The following is a 24,719-nucleotide window of genomic DNA, read 5'->3' on the forward strand; positions in this document are numbered from 1 at the left end:
TTGTCGTACGTGCATTTTGGGTCAAATTGAGTTAAGAACGCCATTTTTTGCAGCTCACCCCAAAATTTGATTTCAATCTGAGGTATTAAACGAAATCCGAAAAAACTCCGTGCATTTTTTTTCACTTTACATATGAAAGTAGTTTCAATCTTGTCGTGCTATCTTGTCACTGATGTAAGTGTGACAACTGGCCAAAGGGATTTCAGGTCAGAACGCGTTTGACGCACGTACAAGTTAGACTACCGCAAACATTTGTAATTATAACTCGGGACTCCAGCAACCAACTTAAACCAAACTTCGGGACAATGCATTTAATGGTCAGTAATGGAACGTCGAAATTGCAGGTGCGACAAGATAGCACGACGACGTCGATTTGTCGAAAGTCCATTCCCCCAATGTAATTTCCAGTAGCCGTTTCCCAGCCGTTGTAGACTCCTCGCGAGCCCCACACGAACTAATTATTTGATTTGTTTGTAGTGGACTGGTGCCGTGTGTCGTAACTCGCTACTACTAAGCTAGAACACGAAAGGACCTCCTCGTCGTCGTCGTAGTTGCTCGCGCTCCTGTTTTGGAGCCGTTAGCTGTTATGGCTACGTGTGGCATGTTTAATGCCCCCCCCCCTCCTGTACCAGGACAAGCGTTGAGTTCAACATCAAAAGGGGGAGGGGAGAGTAAATGCGGAGGGATGTTGAGGTACTAAGGATCAAAGTTCCGCCTCGTGCACACGCCGAACAAGGAATTGGAACGCCGCGTATAGTCGGCGAGCCTGGCGTGGACTTTGGTCAGTTTTGTTGTGACCGCGAATCTAGACGGTGGCCGCACAATTGAAAAAAGTAACTGGACTTCGAGCTCCAAACGGAATCGAGTGGCCTCAGCAGGTGATAATTGAGGTTGGACAGTTTTTCAGGGCCGTTTGTGGGCATTAGAGCCTTGTTGTTTGTGGTGTTCAGTGAGATTGTTTTTTTTTGTGCTCTGATGTGGTGTTAATTAGTGCTGCTTACTCAAGTTCAAGCTGGAATTGCAGACCTTGGTTGAGCCAAGTCTCCTGTAGTTCTATAGGACTGCCTGTTGTGGTATTTTCCGAGAAGGTAAGCTTCTGCGAAATTAGATTGGCTTTAATTCGATTTGAATTTTATGGATCTGCTGATTATGGAATTTGTATGTTGTTCAAATACGATTTCGGTTTTAATTAGATACTATTTGTAGGACTTTTATATTGATGTTAACATCAAAGTGGTTTGTTTTTTTTTTTTTGCAAATCTGTGTTTACTTAAAACTTTAACTTAAAAAATCAGAAAGGAACGATTTTGAAAGATAATCAATATGTAACTAGATGTGTTCCAACTTTAAGAATTTTTTATTTGATATCTTGTGGTGGTTAAAACAGCATCCATTTGTTTTGATTTATAAAATTCATATTTTTTTTGTTCGAAATTTGAATTCAAAGTAACATGCAATGCAAAAATTTAAGCCCAGTTTGATGGCGTACTGAAAATATCGAAATAAGTATGATTTAATCATAAATAATGATAAAACATAGTTTTGTAACCTCTGCCATTTCCGGTACTCGCCTTTTGAACATTGTGAGACATGCAATTTAAATGAAAATTTTATTGTTTTTAAAACTCTGCAAAATTCCTGATGGGCCATGTTTACATTAAATACAATAATATTTACGTTGAAATTGTGTGTTATTTGATACATTGCAGGGCTTTTCTCTAGAGTGTTACGATATCCTACAAAGTTGTAGAAAAAGAAAAAAACAAAAATGGTGGTTCGTGAAAATTGAGAATTTGCATGTATTCTAGAAGAGTTATTGTAATTTTTAAAAATGTTTATCCGGGAACCGTGGTTTGGGGGTTAGCGTGGTTGCCTCTCACCCAGTCGGCTTGGGTTCGATCCCAGTCGAGATTGGTCTGACCACGCCTTCCGTCGGATGGGGAAGTAAATGTTGGCCCCGGTCTAAAAGGTTAGGTCGATAGCTCAGTCCAGGTGTAGGAGTCGTCTCCCTGCACAGCAAATAAAGTAGTAATCCAGCTGCGAGTAAAAGGCCTGGGTGTAAAATAAATTTTGCATTATTTTATGAAATTCTGTGTAATATTACACTCTGAAATATGTAGCTCATCAGTATGGGAAACCTACTTGACCGAAATTTCAAGCTCATATATGCGTTTATCCTTACACCTTTTTATCGGTCTGACGGCCGAGAGGGCTAAGGCGCCAGTCCTTACTGTTGGTACTGGGTTTGAATCCCGTTGGTTTGCAAAATTTGTACATGCAGTGTGTAATATTAAGTGTTTATTTTGACGAAGGTGATGTGCATGCTTTTGCATGCGATTTTACCATCGGATTTTTTGCTGTTTGGGTCCTGCCTCGGTGGAGTCGCTGGTAGACAGTTGGACTAAAAATCCAAAGGTCGTCAGTTCGAATCCCGGGTGGATGGAAGCTAAGGTGTAAAAAGAGGTTTGCAATTGCCTCAACAATCAAGCCTTCTTCGGACACCTAGTTTCGAGTAGGAATCTCGCAATCGAGAACGCCAAGGCAATGCTGTAGAGCGAATAATTTGATTTTTTGATTTGATTTTTTTTGTAAATTCACCAATTGTGATTGGACACTAGGAATATATGACTTCTCAAAACCTCGCCTCACAAACTGAATCTTGTTCCTTTAGCTATTTTAGGACTCTAGGCCAAATATGAGCAAAATCGGTCAACATTTACCCGTTGAGATGCGAAAAATAAAAAAAAAAATGTAAAGAAAATCCAATTTTCTTATGGTTTGGTCTATACGGTGCACTACCTCCATCCAAATCATCTTTAACGTGAGATTTTTATACCAAAATCAATTCTGTACAACTTGGTAGAACATACAAAAGCTGTTGAATCAGATCCTGCAAAGTTATCAACAATTTTAACAAGTAATTTCTGTATGAAAAACTATTTTTCACCAGCTTTAGGCTCGGGTACCGATGAGTTAATCTCAACAATTTTTGCTCAAAATTATCACAGATGCTTAAGATAACACAACACGTTTTGACTTGTGGAGCAGGGAAAAGATTTAGATTTTATAAATATAAATTGAAAAAAAAAACCGCTTGGTGATAACAATTTCCGACACGTCATTTTTTCGGGAAATTCATCAAGTTTTTTAGGTCAATGTCACCCTCTTGAAACAGCGTTGTTTAGTGAAAATGTTGGTAAACTATTTATGGAAATTCTTAAGATCACAGTTCGTTGAGCATTTTTTGTTAAATGCAATGTTTCTAGTTCCAATGGAGGTGCTCACAACATATTACATAAAACTATATTCAGGTTGAATTTTAATCATGAAATAAATGATTTTGCAATTCTAAATTATGGTTTTAAAGAAAAATAAAATAAAATAACAAATAATTCTGTTTCTTAATTGACTTTATTATATTAATCAAAACAACAATTTTACATACTTTGTGATTGGCTGGTTTATAGCGATTCCGTGAACTCTGCCTGTTTTTGTTTGTCTAAAAAATAAAAAAAATATGTTTCAATAAAAAATATAAAAAATTGCAAAGCTGCAAAGATCGAAACAAATTATGAATTAAGTTTTATCAAATCGTTTTTCCTTTGAGCAATTCTCTACGAAAACGGTCTTTTTTCATCAATTTAATTTTTTGTAATTTTTAATCCAACTGAAACTTTTTTGGTGCCTTCGGTATGCCCAAAGAAGCCATTTTGCATCATTAGTTTGTCCATATAATTTTCATACAAATATGGCAGCTGTCCATACAAAAATGATGTATGAAAATGCATAGATCTGCATCTTTTGAAGGAATTTTTTGAGCGATTTGGTGTCTTCGGCAAAGTTTCAGGTATGGATAAGGACTACACTGAAAAAAATTATACACGGTAAAAAAATTATGATTTTTGATTTAACTTTTTGTCACTTAAACTTGATTTACAAAAAAACACTATTTTTATTTATTTTTTCATTTTCTGGTCTGTTTTAGGAGATATCAAATGCCAACTTTTCAGAAATTTCCAGGTTGTGCAAAAAATCATTGACCGAGTAATGAATTTTTGCATCAATACTATTTTTTCAAAAAATCGAAATGGGTAATTCTCTACCAACTCACACGAAATCGGGAAAAGTTGCCCACAAGTTATCGCGATTTTACGAAAAAAAGTTTTGAAAAAGTTACTTTTTGCGTTTCTCTTTGTTTCGTCGTCCGTGTCTGTCGCGGGTGACCATGAACGGCCATGATCGATGACGACCAACTTTTTTAAAACTTTTTTTCGTAAAATCGTGATAACTTGTGATGTTTATAAGCAAACCCCTTATGTATATATATCAAAATTTTTGTAATTGTCTGCTCTACAACTTTGTAGAACATTGTTACACTCTAAAAAATAACCCTGCAAAGTTAGAAAAAACACGAAATTTTAAAATGAAAAATTTTGTTCTAAATGAAAAAATGACCCTTCTGGGACAATGTAGATTCGAAAAGTACATTAAATTTCCCATAAAATGACATGTTCCAAAATTTTTTACAGTCAAGTAACGGAAAATGGGAGAATTTTTAAAACTTTTTTAGTGTTTTTTTCGATGAAAAATACGTTTTTTCGGAATTCTGAGTACGCCATCAAATCGGGCGTCTAATTTTACATAAAAGTCCCTTTGACACCAAATTTCTATCTCATCACCGTTTCAGGCTGCAAATTATTGAAAAACACCTCTTTTTTCGCATGTGCAAAAATGGAAGGGTCGTACCGCCCTCCGTCACGAGATATCAAAAAACGGACCTCGGATTCGTGATCAGGGACAAAAGTTACCCCTTAGGACAAAGTTTCACGCAAATCGAAGAGGGGTCGGGGCAACTGCTGTGTGAGTTGGCGGAGAATTACCCAAATATTAGTTGCAAACTTTTTTCAACTTTACTTTTCGCTTAACGCCCTTTTAAAATGCTAACCTTTTAAAAGGGCGTTATATTGAATGTTTGGCCCTTTTAAAATGTTTGTCTTGATTTAAAATTTTTGAAAAATATTTTTTCTGGAATGATAGGAAAATTTCACGAATGTTTCATATTTTAACATTGTAAATCGGACCATTAGTTGCTGAGATATCGACATTAGAAAATGGCGATGGTTGTTTGTGTGAGACTTAGAAAACATCAATTTTCTTGTTTTTTAACCTTTGCATGGCAATATCTCAGCAACTAAGGGTCGTTTCAACAAAGTTCAATAAAGCTAAATCAAGAGAATTTTCTCAGCTTATATTTTTTTTCTTTTTAAAGTGTGCACTAATTAAAAAAAATGAAAAACTTCGACTATTTTCAAAAAAGTCACCTGAAAATGGATTTAACTTGAAAACGGTGCACTTTATCAAAAATTCTCTTAAGTACTACTTGATTCCAAATTTGATTTCACATCGAAAAATAAAGTTAAAAAATTTTTGCGACCATTATTTCGATTTTTTGAAAAAATCATTACTGATTCAAAAACTCATAACTTGGTCAATGATTTTTTTGCAGAACCTGGTAATTTCTGAAAAGTTTGCATTTGATGTCTCCTAAAACAGATCAGAATATGAAAAAAATAAGTTTTAGTTACAAAAAGCTAAAAAAAAATCATTCAAAAGATACAGATCTTTGCATTTTCATACATCATTTTTGTATGGCCAGCTGCCAAATTTGTATGGAAAATTATATGAACAAACTAATGATGAAAAATGGCTACTTTGGGCATACCGAAGGCACCAAAAAAGTTTCATTCGGATTGAAAAAAAAAACGAATGATCGAAATCTGAGAGAACTGTTCCTTTTTAGAAATTATTTGTTACAATTTTATCAAATTCAGTGTTCAAGTTCCACACTAAATCATAAGTTTATTTAAAAAATATATCTGTCAAATATATTTTTTTAATTGACCATTTGAAAATATTTAATCATTTTCCATGAAGCCAAGGGTAATCAAACAACTATTGATTTGTTTGCTCTGATAAACACTCAATCACTACAGCTTACAACTGTTCGGTAATTTTCCATGGAATTTTCCCACGTTAAGCTAATTAGTTCTGCCCGCCCACACTCCAATCTACTTTTACAATGCATTTTCCAAACGAGCAACCTGTTTTCCAATGGTCGCGCTGCACCATTCATTAGTTTTCCGGGAAATGAACGCGGGAAAAATCCATTGATGATGATGGTTCATTCACAACACACCACGGGGCAGGTGACTCACGCGGTAATGGCCACGGCGATAAAATCTGGTTCCTCCTTTTCTCACCACCGCCCCGCAGGTGATTCCCTGGTTGGACTAATCAACAATTGATTTGATTGTAGGTTAGTTCGGTGTTTTCCCTCGTTTGTTGTATTTATAGAAAGGAGCGCCAATTTCTCAATTTAAATTGATTATTTTGTATTGATTTTTTCTCTTTTCTCTGTCTCTTTTGGGACGATCTCATTTTTCAGGGTTCAGCAAACTTGGGACAACGAGCTCGAACAGATATTAGCCATAAATTAGAACCTTCGTTTTTCACCCAAGAAACGGGACACCCTCAAAGTGATTTACCAAGTTGTGTGCATCAGCATAAAAAAGAAGAAAAAAGCCCCGCGTTGAAGAGTGAGTTTAAAAGTGCTTAAATTAGACAATTACCGACGACGTTCGCCAGGACCGACCACCCGTCGGCGGAACGAGCAAGTTTCCCGCAGCGTCCGCCTTTCGCCGGGGAAAAAAGTGAAACTCGAAACTTGGAGAGGAAAAACGAGAGCGAGAAAGAAGGACACCCGGAAAATGGGTTGCGCCAGCAGTTCGCCCCTAATCAACGGCGGTGGCCCCGGCGGGATCGTCGAGTCCGCGAAGGAAACGGCCACCAAGACCGCCAACGACGTTCTGCACGCGGGCGAGTCGGCAATACACGGTGAGTTTGGGGGAAATCCGGCGGGAAATTCGAAACGGTAGTAAACACAATAACGATAACGGGAGGAAAAAAACGGGGAGGAAATTTGCATTGGGTGGGTTTGGGAAGAAAGTGTGTGTTGAAGGGACCTGGGAAAGCAATCAAAGTTAAATTACAATTGAATGAGTTTTGAAAAGTTTGTGAGAAGGAAAGTCAAGTGGGACTGACATGAGACCAATGGAAAAGTTTGGTTATTGCTGTGGAAGGTGAGTGTTGGTTATAAAAGAAAGAAAATCATTCAAGGAAATTTAGTTGACACATTTTTAGCAGCTCTAAATTTTTTTGGTAAATCATCAATTTTTAAAAGATTTTGCTTGGTATTTTTTGGTAGCAGCCAAATTTCAAGTCAGCATAATCTATTTTTCCCAAACTTCGTTACGTTACATTATGAACAAACAGTACTGGAAGCTATGGTAGAAGAAAAACAAAAAAACAAAATCTTTAAGGTCGGATAATTTTATAAGTCAAAGCGATATTAAGCGTATGATGCTGTATTTAAATCTTTTCTAAACTCATCTATGATTTTTTTTTGCCAAGTTTCATCAACTAGAATAGATTTACGTTATTTCAACAATGTTTTTCTGCAAGAAAATCATATTTAAACTCATACTCTAAACATAAATTGTTTTGACAATGTTTGGTACATTATTTCAATAATAAAAAAAAATAAAAAATCATTAATGAGCTGTACATTGACTTTGTTTTTCCCTTTTTTCGAACGATGGTTTGTGAAAAATTATTATAAAATATCTCAAGAGTTTTCATTAAATTTGGCAGCTGTTCATACAAAAATTGTTTAGAAATATTTAAAAAATCTATATTTGAGATTTCTTAAATATTTTAAAAATAATAAAAAATTAAAATAATTTTCCTTTGGTGTTTTCGGCAAAGTTTTAAATAGTGCTTAGAAGTCTTTGGAAAAAGTAGTTAAACTCTAAAAATCAATTAGCAATTTGTTAATTCATTAAAAAAAACGTAAAAAAATTCAAAAATCTGTATCTTTTGAAGGAATTTTTTGATCGATTTGGTATCTTCGGCAAAGTTGTAGGTATGGATATGGACTACACTGGAAAAAAATGATGCACGGTAAAAAAAATTGGTGATTTTTTTATTTAACTTTTTATCACTAAAACTTGATTTGCAAAAAAACACTATTTTCAATTTTTTTTATTTTTTGATATGTTTTAGAGGACATAAAATGCCAACTTTTCAGAAATTTCCAGGTTGTGCAAAAAATCATTGACCGAGTTATGAATTTTTTTAATCAATACTGATTTTTTCAATAAATCGAAATATTGGTCGCAATTTTTTTTCAACTTCATATTTCGATGTTATATCAAATTTGCAATCAAAAAGTACTTCAGTAAAATTTTGATAAAGTGCACCGTTTTCAAGTTAAATCCATATTTAGGTGACTTTTTTGAAAATAGTCGCGGTTTTTCATTTTTTTAAATTAGTGCACATGTTTGCACACTTTTGAAAAAATATGTTTGAAAAGCTGAGAAAATTCTCTATATTTTGCTTCTTCGGACTTTGTTGATACGACCTTTAGTTGCTGAGATATTGCAATGCAAAGGTTTAAAAACAGGAAAATTGATGTTTTCTAAGTCTCACCCAAACAGCCCACCATTTTTTAATGTCGATGTCTCAGCAACTAATGGTCCGATTTTCAATGTTAATATATGAACAAATTTTTCGATCTTTTCGAAAACATTATTTTCAAAATTTTCAAATCAAGACTAACATTTTAAAAGGGCCAAACATTCAATATTACGCCCTTTTGAAATGTTAATCTCGATTTGAAAATTTTGAAAATAATGTTTTCGAAAAGATCGGAAAATTTCACAAATGTTTCATGTATTAACATTGAAAATCGGACCATTAGTTGCTGAGATATCGACATTAAAAAATGGTGGGCTGTTTGGGTGAGACTAAGAAAACATCAATTTTCCTGTTTTTAAACCTTTGCATTGCAATATCTCAGCAACTAAAGGTCGTACAACAAAGTCCGAAGAAGCAAAATATAGAGAATTTTCTCAGCTTTTCAAACATATTTTTTTCAAAAGTGTGCAAACATGTGCACTAATTTAAAAAAATGAAAAACTGCGACTATTTAAAAAAAAGTCACCTAAATATGGATTTAACTTGAAAACGGTGCACTTTATCAAAATTTTACTGAAGTACTTTTTGATTGCAAATTTGATATAACATCGAAATATGAAGTTGAAAAAATTTTGCGCCCAATATTTCGATTTATTGAAAAAATCAGTATTGATTAGAAAATTCATAACTCGGTCAATGATTTTTTGCACAACATGGAAATTTTTGAAAAGTTGGTATTTTATGTCCTCTAAAACATATAAAAAAAATAAAAAAAAATTTAAAATAGTGAATTTTTTCAAATCGAATTTTAGTGATAAAAAGTTAAATAAAACAATCACCAAATTTTTTTTACCGTGTATCACTTTTTTCCAGTGTAGTCCGTATTCATACCTACAATTTTGCCGAAGACACCAAATCGATCAAAAAATTCCTTCAAAAGATACAGATTTTTGAATTTTCATACATCAATTTTGTATGGACAGCTGCGAAATTTGTATGGAAAATTATATGGACAAACTAATGATGCAAAATGGCTTCTTTGGGCATACCGAAGGCACCAAAAAAGTTTCATTCGGATTAAAAATACAAAAATTAAAATTGAAGAAAAAAGACCAATTTCGTAGAGAATTGCTCATATTTGACCTCGGATAAAAAGTTTCCAATCCAAATTTACCAGTTCTTCCCAAAATCCAAGCTTGGAACCTCAAAATAGCTCAAAACGATCGAATAAAAATCTTTTCTTTGTACAATTTGTCATGAAAATACAGCAACTGATTGCCCGGATACAAATTCGAGCATAAAACATTGCTAAAATTAGTGTATTTCATTTAAAAGCTATTTATTACCTATTACGTTCCCATCAGTATTTTTTTCATTTCTCTGCCATACAACACTATAATATTTTTAAACATTTTCGTATCAATTACACTGTAGAGAACAGTTTTCTGAACAATTTCCGTGAAAAAGTACCAATTTTAGTTTAATATAAGCAGAGATATACCCAATTTCGTAGAATAAAAAGTGACTTTCTCCAAAATTAAAAATCATTTTCAACTCAGCAGAGTTTTTTGGACGAGTTGAATGTCAAATAAAAATGGTCTGTGTCCAGCTTACACCCAACTGAATCTTCATTTCATTCGTTTTCAAAAGTAAGCTACACAAATCGCCACCAAGTCACTCTCACCTAGCCATCACTCATCGGGTTTTCCAACCCCTTAAAAATAGAACCCAGCTTATGCGAAGTTTTCCTCTGCCTTTTGCCCCTCTAATTACCGACCCAACTTGGCCTCTGCTGCTCACTTTGGCGAAAGAAAAACCTTGGAGTAATCAATTTCTTTCGTGACGGACGAACGTTGAAAACATAAAGTTGTGCTAAGCTGTGTGTGAGCTGGAAAGGGAAAAGCCAATTAAAACCATTAAAACTAACGATGCATGAGAGTGTATTCGTGCCCACTTGTGTGGGTGTGTGTGTGTGTGTGTGGGAGAAAACGCGAAAAGTTTTTCCTCGTCAGCGGAAAGTTCGTTTCTTTTGTGTATGTTTTTTCCAACTTCTATTTCTATCCTGCCAAATCATGCTCCTCCAGGATGGATTCATTGGTGGTCTGCGGTGAGTGATTTTGGGGAAAATCTCTCCAAACCACTTCCCAATTGGGTTATTTAAAGGATAGAAGAGAGGAAAAACCCCCCATGATGGAACGCTGTACAATCATGAATAATTAAGGGTGGTCAACAAAAGGGGTTCCTTTCAAAAAGCTTCACCCAATTTTGGGTCGAAAAATGCCGATTCGCGGTTGAAATCAATAACGTGACGAAACACGATGAAGCGTGGTATAGTTCAAGGTCGCCCCACAGTACTGAGTGATTTCTGGGGAAAAGAATTCAATTACGGTGACCATAATTGGTTGCGAGTGAGCTGCTCGAGGAGCACCAGCTGGCGCACTTTGCTGTTTGTAACGAGTTTTATGGGTTCCGAAGAATGCTGTTGGTTTCGTTTTAGTGGTTGAAGGAAAGTACAACACTGGGTACTGATGGAACCGTGGTAGCAGTAAACAGTTTATTACACATCGGGGAGTTTAGAGATTGTGCTGACGGTTTTTTGGCACTCAAAGTGGTTTCCAAAGAGGTTTGAGAAGATGGTTGGAATTATTTTTTAATGGTTTTAAAATGTGAGCCAAATGGGCGATAAGTGAAATTGCTTTGAATATTTATTTTTAATACCATAATCAGTTCAGCCTTTTTCCGACAACATCCAACAAGGCTGCGCTGCAAGATGAGTCATAAATTTCTAAAAATGTAACAATTTTGGATGGCGAGTTTTCTGCAAAACAGTTCAGTTGAAAAATTTTCAAATGTTTAATACCCACGGCTACGTCACGACTGTCATCCACATGCAAAGCGAGTGGAGTCAAAATCGAACCAAGATCGAACCAAGTTTTTTGCGCGTGGCGTTTTGAAAAGGTCGTATGCTGCGCATCGGTCATAATTTACACAAATTGAAACTTTTTAAGTTCATATTTATCTTCTGAAAGATTTAATTGCAGATTTGAACTAGGAGCACAGCATTTAATTTCATCGAGCACCTAATGTTTGCATATCAGTACTTTGATGTATTTAAAACTATTTAAAAATTTTTTTGAAGGACTTTAAGTATTCTAAAAGCGCTAACCAAGGAAGAATCAAACGTGATTTATTTTGTTTCAAGGAAATTGAATCTATTTAATTTTTATTTTAGTGTACTGTGTTGTATGTATTGATTGTATGGTCTAGTAGAACTTTGCAATATTCTGATCAAATACTCTAATAAATTTCAAACGAGGAAAAAATTACGTAATATTCCTAATAATCTCAAATATTAAAGCAAAAGATAGTGAAAACCTACAAAAAAATGGAAAAATAATTAGTATGAATTTCATACGGCCTTTTCAAAAACTACTTTTAAACAATATTGACAGCGCCTCTGGCGGTGACTTCAGGAAACTGAAAGCGTGTCAGATCCTTGATAACACATAAATTGTAATAAAGAACTCTTTTATAACACTCCTGTTGCAAATGAAGAATCATTTTTTTTTTCAACTAGCTGCTTGCATCATTTTTTCGACAACTATCCATACAAAAATGGTACGTAAATATTCAAAAATCTGTAATTTTGAAGGAATTTCTTTAGACTTCTAAAAAAAAATATTGCCCCTGATTTTTCGAACCAATTTTGAAGGAGGCAACATAAACTTTGAAAAATATTTTCAACAGCCTAATAGCAAAACTGAAAGTATTTCATATTAATTTAATAATCATGTTGAACCTCAACAAATTAAATAAAAATTACAACAAGATTTTCTGCATAATTTTTTTTTCGTCGAATCTTACATTTTTTGAAAATTTTGATTTCAAATCAACTGTACGAGTGTATGAAACATTTTCTTGCGATTTTTTTATTGAAATGTTGAAAATGTTATAATTTAAATTTTTATATTTATTTTACTTTTTTTGCCTACCTTCGACCATGGCCAGATTCAAGGGACAAAAACATTTTAAATATATGCATCGACCTAATTGCTGGAAAATAATAATAACGAAAGTGTTCAAAAATAACAGAAATTAACAAAATAAACATCAAGTGGTGATGTATTTTAAATTCTTTTAAATTAAAATAAATTAAAGTCATTTTTTAAACTATCAATATTTGGCCCGCAAGCTAATTTGAGCTTCACATTTGGCCCAGCATCCAAAAACTTTGAGCACCCCTGGTTTAAGGGAACACAATCCTGCAACTTTTGAGCTAAAGAAAAGTATGGTCAAAAATTTTGCCGCCGATTTATGAACTTTTTTTTAAAAAAGATGATTTTTGGAAACATTGAAATTTTATGCATAAAATTTTTTTGACTTCATTTTTTATGTAAATTTGAATTTGCAATCGAAAAATACTTTACAGATTTTTTGGTACAGTGCCTCGCTCTCAAGATATTGCCACCGGAAGTTTGATTTTGATTTTAGTTTTGTAATGACCATGAGCCACCAATTCTGAAAATAGTTTTTTTAAGTTCAAAAAATTGCTATGAAATTTTCTAAGAGTCATTGAAGATTGAAACATTCTTGAAATTTTTCGATGATCTTTTCTAAAACAATATTTTAATTTTTTTAATCAAGACTAACAATTCAAAAGGGCTTAATATTGAATGTTTGGCCCTTTTGAAATTTTAGTCTTGGTCACTATTTTTTAAATCGAAAAAATGCAAATATTTCACTGAAACCAAACTTTCGGTTGCTATATCTTGAAAACGAGGCAGTTTATTAAAAAATCTCTAAAATATTTTTCGATTGCAAATTCAAAATAACATTAAAAATTACGTTAAAAAAAAAATCTGTTTGAAATTTCAATTTTTTTAAGTCACCAATTTTTCTAAAATTCATAACGCGTCGGCAAATTTTTTTGACCATACTTCTCAATGGCTCAAAAGTTGCGTGTTTTGGTCCCCTTAAACATATCAAAAAATCTCGAAAATGAAAAGCTAAAATTGTGGGAAAAAATGCCGATATTTAAAATCGGCACGTTTCAGTGTTCTCTTTTTCTGAACAGTTCTAATCAATCTAAACTTGGCCGAAGACACCAAATTGCTCAGAAAATTCCTTCAAAGTTACAGATTTTCAAATATTTACTAACCATTTTTGTGTGTTTGTTTTTTACTTCATCAAACAACTTTTTGCTGCGTGTTTAAGTGGTTGTCTGAACGTTGAAACAATGTAACTCAAGTAAAACAATAACAAAATGAACTATAATTTTGGAACAAAGTTCAAACTCAGACGTCTCAGAATAAACCAAAATCCAAGAATAAAACCTTTTTCTCGCTGGTAGCATAAAAGGGAGCTCCAAACGACGAGCGGAAGTCCACGTGTAATGAAGTGGAAATTGCGGAGAGGGGAAAAACCCTTCTCGTGCCCAAAATGAATATATTTAACGTGTCCAACTTGACCACAGTCTCGCACCCCCCAATTTGTACGGGGTTAGTTGGTTTGGGGCAAAGGCGGTCAAGCGGTTTATGGCGCTGTGTGGGGCGCGTTATATCGGTCTTTCCCCGGGACCCTCAATTCCACCCGACTGGTTTCTCGACTAGCCGGACATTTTGCGATAATAAAACCTTGGGTTCGTGCGAATGGAAGGTGACTAAAAATAAAGAAACATTGACCTTTGTAGAAGGGGGGTGGACGGCTCTATTAAAGGTACATAATGAACCACGACAAAGACGCATGAAATTTCCCCCACAAAGACCTCAATCAATCAAAATTTCACTAACACAAAAGAGGGAGAACACCTTTGATACGTTAAGCTTTTTTTTGGAATGGGAAATGGAAAGTTTTAGAGACCCCCGACCGTTTGCCAAAATTACTTCTGGCCCTGGAGTCTAGCAATTTGCATACCAACAGGCGTCTCAACGCAGTATACAATTTTATCGATTCTGATTTTCTTATTAGTCTTATCGCGGCCAGCTGCTGGCGTGGAAAGATATGCTAATTTTTACAATAAATAGCATTTTTCGCCCCTCGCCGCTTGAAAACCAACCTTGACTGTTGGAGCCTCCTCGAATTATACTGTCAGCTTAGCAATGAATAACAAATGGAAATTTGGGTGTTTTTCAGTGAAAGGTGCCTCGAAGCAGACGGGCTTGTGCAAGTGTTTTCATCAATTTTGTCGTATCTGGTTTAGAGTAATAGTTCCAATTTTCGAAATTTCATCATTTGCCCCACCTTAAACTTCACACAAAGAAAACAAAAAAACAATTCCCAACCAAACAATCGTCCTGGACGAAATTTCATCGCATCATCAAATTTACCTCAGAGGGTGTCGGAATTTCCCACCCAGAAGACTTCGAAGGGACAAAACAATCGCCATCACCGTCGACGTTTTTTTTTCATCCCATTTCCAAAACCGAATTGGATTGGTTTGCCATGTTGGTTCGATCTGTTCCGCCAGAAGGTCCCGCCCACTAGCAGCCGGTGGTCACGGTCTCGATATACATAAAAGATGTGCCGGAATTAGCATCTTCTTGTCCCGTTGACATTGGCCACACTTTCTTGGTTTGATGACTGTCTTTGATACTAGAGGGGATTGAAAATTATTCAATTTAGCAATTGCACAGTGGTTCAAAAGGCTGTTTTGACGAACTTAATTGATTATAGCAAAAAGTTAGCATTTTCGTGCGTTGACATGTTCTACAACTTTGTTCAGCGTTGTCATGGCCTACTTTTGATGAAATTTGTTTTTCAAAATACTCATCACAGTAGGCTATGTAATTTCTAACTTTTGACTGTTAAGAGATAGAGCTTTGGTGTCTTGGGCAAAGTTATAGGGCTGAAAATTTCCACAAACTTTGTCGAAGACGCCAAAGCTCTATCTTTGCGTTGAATACCAGTTTTGGAACCTTTTCCATAAATCCCTGCCAAAAACCAGTTTTTTGATTAAAACTATGTTGAACTTTGATTTTAGACGATTACAATGTTCAGAAGAGTTGTCAGTAATATCAAAACAAACAACTATGTCGAAGACGCCAAATTTATAGGAGCTATGTGTGATGAGTTAAAGCAAGATTTGATGATAATTTAGCTAGTTTTCACATAAGCCATTTTTGCGGTTTATTCGGACACACGAGGCGTGTAGGCCAGACTCTTGTGAAAGTTTTGATGTATTGGAAGTCTATTTTTGAGGCTATCCAGTGTATTTTTGTGAATATCTTTGAAAAAAAAAAAATCCTTCCAAAAGAGTTAATCGGCGAATCTAGACATCTAGACAACGTCATAACGTTGGTGTTGCAAAGACAGTAAATTATTTCAAACATTCATATAATTTATTAGCCAATAGGTACCAAAGATAGACTTCCAATACATCAAAAATTTCACAAGTCTGGCCTACACGCCTCGTGTGTCCGAATAAATCGCAAAAATGGCTTATGTGCCTTAAAAGACTCCTAAATGCATTTAAATAGTCATCAAAAATAAAATAAATTGAAATGCTCGGAAATCTATGACCGTAAACCTTCGGACGAATGATTCACCCGACATTTTGTAGTGGAATAGTCATATTTGAAGAACATTGTATGGGTTTTTGCCAAATTTGCCCGAGGCTTTGTATACCGAGCTCGAAAACTAGCTGAATTATCACCAAATCTTGCTATAACTCATCACACATAGCTCCTATATATTTGGCATCTTCGACATAGTTGTTTGTTTTGATATTACTGACAACTCTTCTGAACATTGTAATCGTCTAAAATCAAAGTTCAACATAGTTTTAGTCAAAACACTGGTTTTTGACAGGGATTTATGAAAAAGGTTCCAAAACTGGTATTCAACGCAAAGATAGAGTTTTGGCGTCTTGGACAAATTTTGTGGAAATTTTCAGCCCTGCAACTTTGCCGAAGACACCAAAGCTCTATCTCTTAACAGTAAAAAGTTAGAAATTCCATAGCCTACTGTGCCTGCTTTGGAGAAGAAAGGATGACGATCACAAAAACGCTTTTTTCTCGAAATAATTGACTTGGCATAATATGCCGAATCTTCAACTAAAGGCAGATTATTTCTCTAATGAAATTTGGGAAAATGTGGTGGTGAAATGTTGGTTTTTTTTTTGTAATTTGATTATAAACATTTTTGGATACGCCAATAATGGAAAGTTGGGTATTTCTATTATCGGCCTATCAGCACTTTGATCATGAATTACAGCTTTCATAAAGTGAGCAAGCAACTTTTCATTATTGGCGTATCCAAAAATGTTTATTTAAAAGCGGAAAACTGCAAAAGTGATGAGAATTGGTCTACCGGTTTAGAGTGATTAGAATGGGTATATTTCCCCTAATAAGCAATCAACCACTCGAATTTGACTCCTAGGCAGTGTTGAAATTCGAGCGAGAAGATGGAAAGCATTTCTCGCTCGCGAGCGAGGGAGCGAACTTGTAGTACTTTTTTCTTCTCGCTAGCGCTCGTATTTTAGTTCGCATTCTCGCTGTAAATCAACCAACCTTTGAGCGAGCGCTCGCGTTCGCCTCGTGCTAGCCGTTCGTCCCAAGCTAGCAATTAGATTATCAGGCTTATGAATGCGAACCAAGCGATGGTATAGAGGTGTAACATCAACAGCTGTGTTGTTATTTCAATTCAATTTTCAATTCGGTTTTATTGGTGAATAATCAAGATACAATGAGTTATTTTGAAGTGCATAACAGAGTTTTGGAGTTCCTTACAGCTGTGTGTTGCATCATAATCCATCTAGGAACAATTATTTCTTTAACTAAGGCACTAGCAAGAGTAAGAAAAAACTATTAAAAAAACTTACAGAAATTGCAAAGGAAAGGGGATAGAGGAAGAGAAAGCTTAATACTAGATCACAGAAAATTTATCCTTTGTAGATGTGTTTGATCATCAGTTCCCCAAGGGCCAGGAATTGTTCTGCCTTGTTCCGGCAGCTCCGAAACCGCGTCATCATCTTCCCGCGAGAGCAAAGAACTCCGGCAGGGTGAAGAGATCTTCCCCGGTGACTTCTTGCTGGGCCGTACTGCCGCTACCGGCAGCGACCACGCTGGCGAACGAACGCCCCCAACCAGGAGGGAACGCTGAGTTTTCCGCTGGAACCGTACGCTGTCCAGCTGCAGGAACGGCTGCGCTCGTACTTCGCTGAGGAGGGTGGGACGCTTTCTTTTTTCTCTTTTCCTGCTCCTCGAGGTAGACCTTGCGCGCGACGCATCCGCGGTAATTGCCGGTATGGTTGCCGTCACAGTTCGCGCACTTTACGCGCGGCTTGGTTTGTTCTGCCTTGTCCCCCAAGTCCGCCTTTCGTGGCAGTGCGCACGCCTCCGAGAGGTGTGACTCACCGCACTTCACGCAGCGGGGCCGGAGGTTGCAGTTCCGCGAGCCGTGGCCGAATTTCTGGCAACGGTGGCATTGCGCTACGTCCGTCGGGTTCTTGGTGTAAAACCGCCAGTTTACCCAAAAACCGTCCAACGTTTTAGTCCGCCGCAGGTCTTGGATCTTGACGGTGCCGCGGTCGAAGTACAACAGGTACAGTGTGTGTACCTGTTACCGTTGTCTTGCGCGAGAGCACTTTAATCTCCCGCGGTTTTATTCCGGCGTCCGAAAGGTGACCCTTCAGGTCGGAGATCGGACGGTCTTGATAACCCTGTAAGACGACCTTAACAGGGGGCTTCTCGGGGTTGAATGTGTAGAAGTTGAAGTTGCTACGCTTCAATTCTTCAAACACCAGGTCGAAATTCTTTTTGGTCAGTGTGATCACTTGCACTGCCGACTTACCGATTTTCAGACAATATCCGAGGCCTTCCAGCAACTCGTCAACATCGTCCGCCAACGTGTCCAAAACAAAAATTGGAGGTGGTCTACGTTCCGCTGGAGAGTTGTTCTTTTTTGACGTCGGCACTTTTTTCCGTGCACGACCATCATCGTCGTCGTCGTCGTCGGTAGTGCTGCTACCGTCAGAGTTGTTATTTTCTTCGTCGTCGCTCAGCATCTGGAACTCGTTCCTGATGGGGATGTTGGCGGATGTTGATGTGCCACTGGTCGTGGCACCGGAAGTACCGGAACGGGTTCGCACTGGTGATCTTGGGACATATCCAGGATGTAGTAACTTTTTGTCGATGCCTTCAGCGCTGACGCTCCCCTGCGCGATGGCGGCCGACACGGCGTTGGTTTGTTTACCTTTTTGCACACGGCCGGTAGACGAACTTCGCGGGTTTTTCGAGGCCGCACTCGAACTGCCACGGCCACGGCCGGCCTTTGGCATGCTGGAGAAGCAAACTCGCGGGTAACCACAATCAATTACGGCGAAAAAAATCGAAAAAACGATGGAGCACTGAGCACTAGCTGCATGCTCTCGTGCGTACACGGAGGGAGCTCAGCTGTGTTGTTATTTGTTCGTTTCTAACACGTTCAACTTCTCGCGAGCGGGGAAATTCTGGCCACGAGAAAGCCCGTTCGCGAGCGGAGGAGAGCACGGGCAATCGGTGAGTTTCTCTCGGCAGCTCGGGACTCGCGGCGAGAACTCAAGAGAGAGGATTTTTTTCTCGCAAAAGCGAGAGAATACCAACACTGCTCTCAGGTCAATGAACTCGAATTTGATACGAAGTGTGAAAATGAATAAATAAATTTATTTATGGTTGCTACAGTTTTTTCAAAGGTCCAAAAGACATAATTTTTATTTGGGTAATTCTCTACCAACTGACATGAAATCGGGAAAAGTTGCCGGGTTACTTTTGTCCCTGATCACCAATCCGAAGTCATTTTTTTTAAGTCGTGACGGAGGGGCGGTATGACCCCTATCATTTTTGAACATGCGAAAAAAGAGATGTTTTTCAATAATTTGCAGCCTGAAAAGGTGTTGAAATAGAAATTTGGTGTCAAAGGGACTTAAATTTAAAATTGTACGCCCGATTAGGCGTACTCAACATTCCGAACAAACGTTTTTTAAATGAGCCTAAAAAAATTTAAAAAACTCTGCCATTTTCCGTAACTTAACTATAAAAAAATTGGAGCATGTTATTTTAACGGAAATTAAATGTAGTTTTCGTCTCTAAATCGACCCAGACGGGTATTTTTTTCATTTAGGAGCAATTCCAGCTCAAATCAGGAATTATTCTGGAACTTTTGCACCCGACCGTCTCCGATTTAAATGAAACTTTGTAGACATGTTATCCTAGGCCTATATAAGCCATTTTTGTGTATATGGAGCCAATTGTTCTTAAAAATAACATTAGAGAAAGGCGTAAGTTATTTGAATATTTTTGTTTTTTTTTTTCATTTAAAAATTATTGTATCCTACAAACTTGTACGAAATTGGACGGGATTTTTGGAAAAAATACACTGAAAGAAAAATACATGCCACTTAGGAGATTTTTTTGACAAAGGACTTTGTCTTAAGGGCTAAGAGAAAGACCGAGCTCCGATTTTTGTCGTTTTGCGCTTGCTAGATTTCGCTCTCCCCGTGCGTTGCTTTCTCTCTCTATTCTCTCTCGCCGTGTGCACCGTGCTGCCAGCAAGGCGATAGGCATACTTTTGCGTCGCATGAACGTGATACCAATAATTATGCCGTTGATTCCATATTACTTCTGATGTAAAAATCTTCAATTATTATTTCAAGAACATTGTGAAGATTTTTGTATTCCAGTACTATAAATTATTACAAAAATATGTAAATTCTTCAAAAAATCGTACATTGTTCGAGAACTTGATTTTTATAGCAATGACCCCCGATGTTTTAAGTTGCATAATGTTTCATCAAGCGTTGGAAACATTTTTCAAATGCAATTTGAAGAGTTTTGTATTCAAACACTACAAAATATTACAAAAATTCGTAAAATACAGCAAAATTCAAACATTGATCTAGAATTCAACTGTAATCGTGATTACCCCCACAGTTTCTAGTTGCAAAATGTTTCATCAAGTATTTGATACATATTTCTTAAATAATCTGAAGAGTTTTGTACTCAAGTACTACAAAATTTTACAAAAATATTTCTCAGGCATTTGTGACTGTTTTTTTTGTTGGTTTCTACGAGATTTTTGTACACTTTTTAACAAGAACAATTTTTTGAAAAATAATTGGAAATTGAAAAAAAGTTTTTCAAATATTATTTAGGATTGTTTAACCCTTTCAGGCCTGATGGGTCATATATGACCCATACCGAAATTCGGTTGTATAAAATCACACAGTGCTCAAAACATATAACATTGTTCAGCAAAGTTGTAATTTATGAGTTTCTCTACCTAGGAAAAAATGTTTGAGTGGTTGTTAATGGCCTTTTTGACAACCTAGAACATCCTGAAAACCTGAAATTTGGAAACTTCAGAAAATGTTGAAGATAATTCAGGTTTACAACGATTTTTCAAGGCAAATGAAGTTTAGTTATTACCAGTCACATCCTCACGACCATTTGGGGCCACTTCGATCCCTTTGGATCTCTTTTGGGATGATCTGGGTCCTCCAAAGTGTCCTGGAATACAGATCTTGGAGTCTACCGCCGTAACAACACGATTCTGCCAAGTTTCTGATCATGGTTCATATTCAGTGATGTCCCTGGGACCCTTTGGCAACCCTCTGAGCTATGTGGGTCACTTTTGGGGTGATCTGGTTCCTCCAAAGTGTCCTAGAATACAGATCTTGGAGTCTACCGCCGTAACAACACGATTCTACCAAGTTTCCGATTAAGGTTCATATTCAGTGATGTCCCTGGGACCCTTTGGCAACACTATGAGCTATGTGGATCACTTTTGGGATGTTCTGGGTCCTCCAAAGTGTCCTGGAATACAGATCTTGGAGTCTACCGCCGTAACAACACGATTCTACCAAGTTTCCGATTATGGTTCGTATTCAGTGATGTCTTTGGGATCCTTTGGCAACACTATGAGCTATGTGGATCACTTTTGGGATGTTCTGGGTCCTCCAAAATGTCCTGGAATACAGATCTTGGAGTCTACCGCCGTAACAACACGATTCTACCAAGTTTCCGATCATGGTTCATATTCAGTGATGTCCCTGGGACCCTTTGGCAACACTATGAGCTATGTGGATCACTTTTGGGATGTTCTGGGTCCTCCAAAGTGTTCTGGAATACAGATCTTGGAGTCTACCGCCATAACAACACGATTCTACCAAGTTTCCGATTATGGTTCGTATTCAGTGATGTCTTTGGGATCCTTTGGCAACACTCGAAGCTATGTGGATCACTTTTGGGATGATCTGGGTCCTCCAAAGTGTCCTGGAATACAGATCTTGGAGTCTACCGCCGTAACAACAAGATTCTACCAAGTTTCCGATTATGGTTCATATTCAGTGATGTCCCTGGGACCCGTTGGAAACACTATGAGCTATGTGGATCACTTTTGGGATGTTCTGGGTCCTTCAAAGTGTCCTGGAATACAGATCTTGGAGTATACCTCCGTAACAACACGATTGTACCAAGTTTCCGATCATGGTTCATATTCAGTGATGTCCCTAGAACCTTTTGGAAACACTCTGAGCTATGTGGATCACTTTTGGGATGTTCTGGGTCATCCAAAGTGTCCAGGAATACAGATCTTGGAGTCTACCGCCGTAACAACACGATTCTACCAAGTTTCCGATTATGGTTCATATTCAGTGATGTCCCTGGAACCGTTGGAAACACTATGAGCTATGTGGGTCACTTTTGGGATGTTCTGGGTCCTCCAAAGTGTCCTGGAATACAGATCTTGGATTTTCCCACCGTAACAACATGATTCTACTAAGTTTCCGATCATGGTTCATATTCAGTGATGTCCCTGGGATCCTTTGACGAACACGAGAAACCAATCCGCGGACGTGGAGATAAGTGAGATTGAGGGGAAACCTCGTATATTTTTGACCCATATAGAGTTCGATACCGATCATATAGCCCAATTTTCAGCTCGAATTTTGCCTGAGACTATGTTAGCGAGTAGAATGTTGCAGTTGAGGCATTTCTCCGTGTATTGCTACGGAGTTTTTCAACGCTCAGATTCAGCCGCCCACAGATCGTTCGAGAGATTGAATGTGTTGGGTTTTGGCAGGTTTATGACTTGAACAAATTCAACTAACGCTGCAGTCAAAATCCTCCCTCGAACGCCACCTACCCCTTTTGCCTCGCCAGATTGGATTCAAGCCATCCTTTCGCTTACAAAGCGAAACCCGCCAGGAGCTGGCATCCTTTAGCATTACTAGACTCCAAGAACTGTATTCCAGGACACTTTGGAGGACCCAGATCATCCCAAAAGTGATCCACATAGCTCATAGTGTTTCCAATGGCTCCCAGGGACATCACTGAATATGAACCATAATTGAAAACTTGGTAGAATCGTGTTGTTACGGCGGTAGACTCCAAGATCTGTATTCCAGGACACTTTGGAGGACCCAGAACATCCCAAAAGTGATCCACATAGCTCATAGTGTTGCCAAAGGGTCCCAGGGACATCACTGAATATGAACCATAATCGGAAACTTGGTAGAATCGTGTTGTTACGGCGGTAGACTCCAAGATCTGTATTCCAGGACACTTTGGAGGACCCAGAACATCCCAAAAGTGATCCACATAGCTTAGAGTGTTTCCAAAGGGTTCTAGGGACATCACTGAATATGAACCATGATCGGAAACTTGGTACAATCGTGTTGTTACGGAGGTATACTCCAAGATCTGAATTCCAGGACACTTTGGAGGACCCAGACCATCTCAAAAGTGATCCACATAGCTCATAGTGTTGCCAAAGGGTCCCAGGGATATCACTGAATATGAACCATAATCGGAAACTTGGTAGAATCGTGTTGTTACGGCGGTAGACTCCAAGATCTGTGTTCTAGGACACTTTGGAGGACCCAGATCATCCCAAAAGTGATCCACATAGCTCATGGTGTTGCCCAGGGACATCACTGAATATGAACCATAATCGGAAACTTGGTAGAATCGTGTTGTTACGGCGGTAGACTCCAAGATCTGTATTCTAGGACACTTTGGAGGACCCAGAACATCCCAAAAGTGTTCCACATAGCTCAGAGTGTTTCCAAAGGGTTCTAAGGACATCACTGAATATGAACCATGATCGGTAACTTGGTACAATTGTGTTGTTACGGAGGTATACTCCAAGATCTGAATTCCAGGACACTTTGGAGGACCCAGAACATCCCAAAAGTGATCCACATAGCTCATAGTGTTGCCAAAGGGTCTCAGGGATATCACTGAATATGAACCATGATCGGAAACTTGGTAGAATCGTGTTGTTACGGCGGTAGACTCCAAGATCTGTATTCCAGGACACTTTCGAGGACCCAGAACATCCCAAAAGTGATCCACATAGCTCATAGTGTTGCCAAAGGGTCCCAGGGACATCACTGAATATGAACCATGATCAGAAACTTGGTACAATCGTGTTGTTACGGCGGTAGACTCCAAGATCTGTATTCCAGGACACTTTGGAGGACCCAGACCATCCCAAAAGTGATCCACATAGCGCAAAGTGTTGCCAAAGGGTCCCAGGGACATCACTGAATATGATCCATGATCGGAAACTTGGTAGAATCGTGTTGTTACGGCGGTAGACTCCAAGATCTGTATTGCAGGACACTTTGGAGGACCCAGATCATCCCAAAAGTGACCCACATAGCTCATAGTGTTGCCAAAGGGTCCCAGGGACATCACTGAATATGAACCATGATCGGAAACTTGGTATAATCGTGTTGTTACGGCGGTAGACTCCAAGATCTGTATTCTAGGACACTTTGGAGGACCCAGAACATCCCAAAAGTGATCCACATAGCTCATAGTGTTGCCAAAGAGTCCCAGGGACATCACTGAATATGAACCATGATCGGAAACTTGGTAGAATCGTGTTGTTACGGCGGTAGACTCCAAGATCTGTATTCCAGGACACTTTGGAGGACCCAGAACATCCCAAAAGTGATCCACATAGCTCATAGTGTTGCCAAAGGGTCCCAGGGACATCACTGAATATGAACCATAATCGGAAACTTGGTAGAATCGTGTTGTTACGGCGGTAGACTCCAAGATCTGTATTCTAGGACACTTTGGAGGACCCAGAACATCCCAAAAGTGATCCACATAGCTCCTAGTGTTGCCAAAGAGTCCCAGGGACATCACTGAATATGAACCATGATCGGAAACTTGGTAGAATCGTGTTGTTACGGCGGT

At 37.8% G+C, this 24,719-nt stretch overlaps 1 protein-coding gene across 3 annotated transcripts in view; it reads left to right on the forward strand.

The window, feature by feature from the left end:
• The window catches only part of LOC6031306, a 64,167-nt gene that overhangs the window by 13,129 nt on the left and 26,319 nt on the right, over positions 1–24,719 (forward strand). The window contains exons 1-2 of one of the 3 annotated variants that reach the window (XM_038265507.1): positions 751–1,088; positions 6,446–6,894. In XM_038265507.1, coding sequence (XP_038121435.1) covers positions 6,768–6,894 — 127 coding nt within the window. In that variant the 5' untranslated portion in view covers positions 751–1,088; positions 6,446–6,767. Of the gene's footprint in view, positions 1–750; positions 1,089–6,445; positions 6,895–24,719 lie in introns of those variants that run through there. The other 2 variants (XM_038265509.1, XM_038265508.1) reach the window with 2 other exon arrangements.

Source organism: Culex quinquefasciatus, chromosome 3 (assembly GCF_015732765.1).
Source record: "Culex quinquefasciatus strain JHB chromosome 3, VPISU_Cqui_1.0_pri_paternal, whole genome shotgun sequence".
NCBI classification, from domain to species: domain Eukaryota; kingdom Metazoa; phylum Arthropoda; class Insecta; order Diptera; family Culicidae; genus Culex; species Culex quinquefasciatus.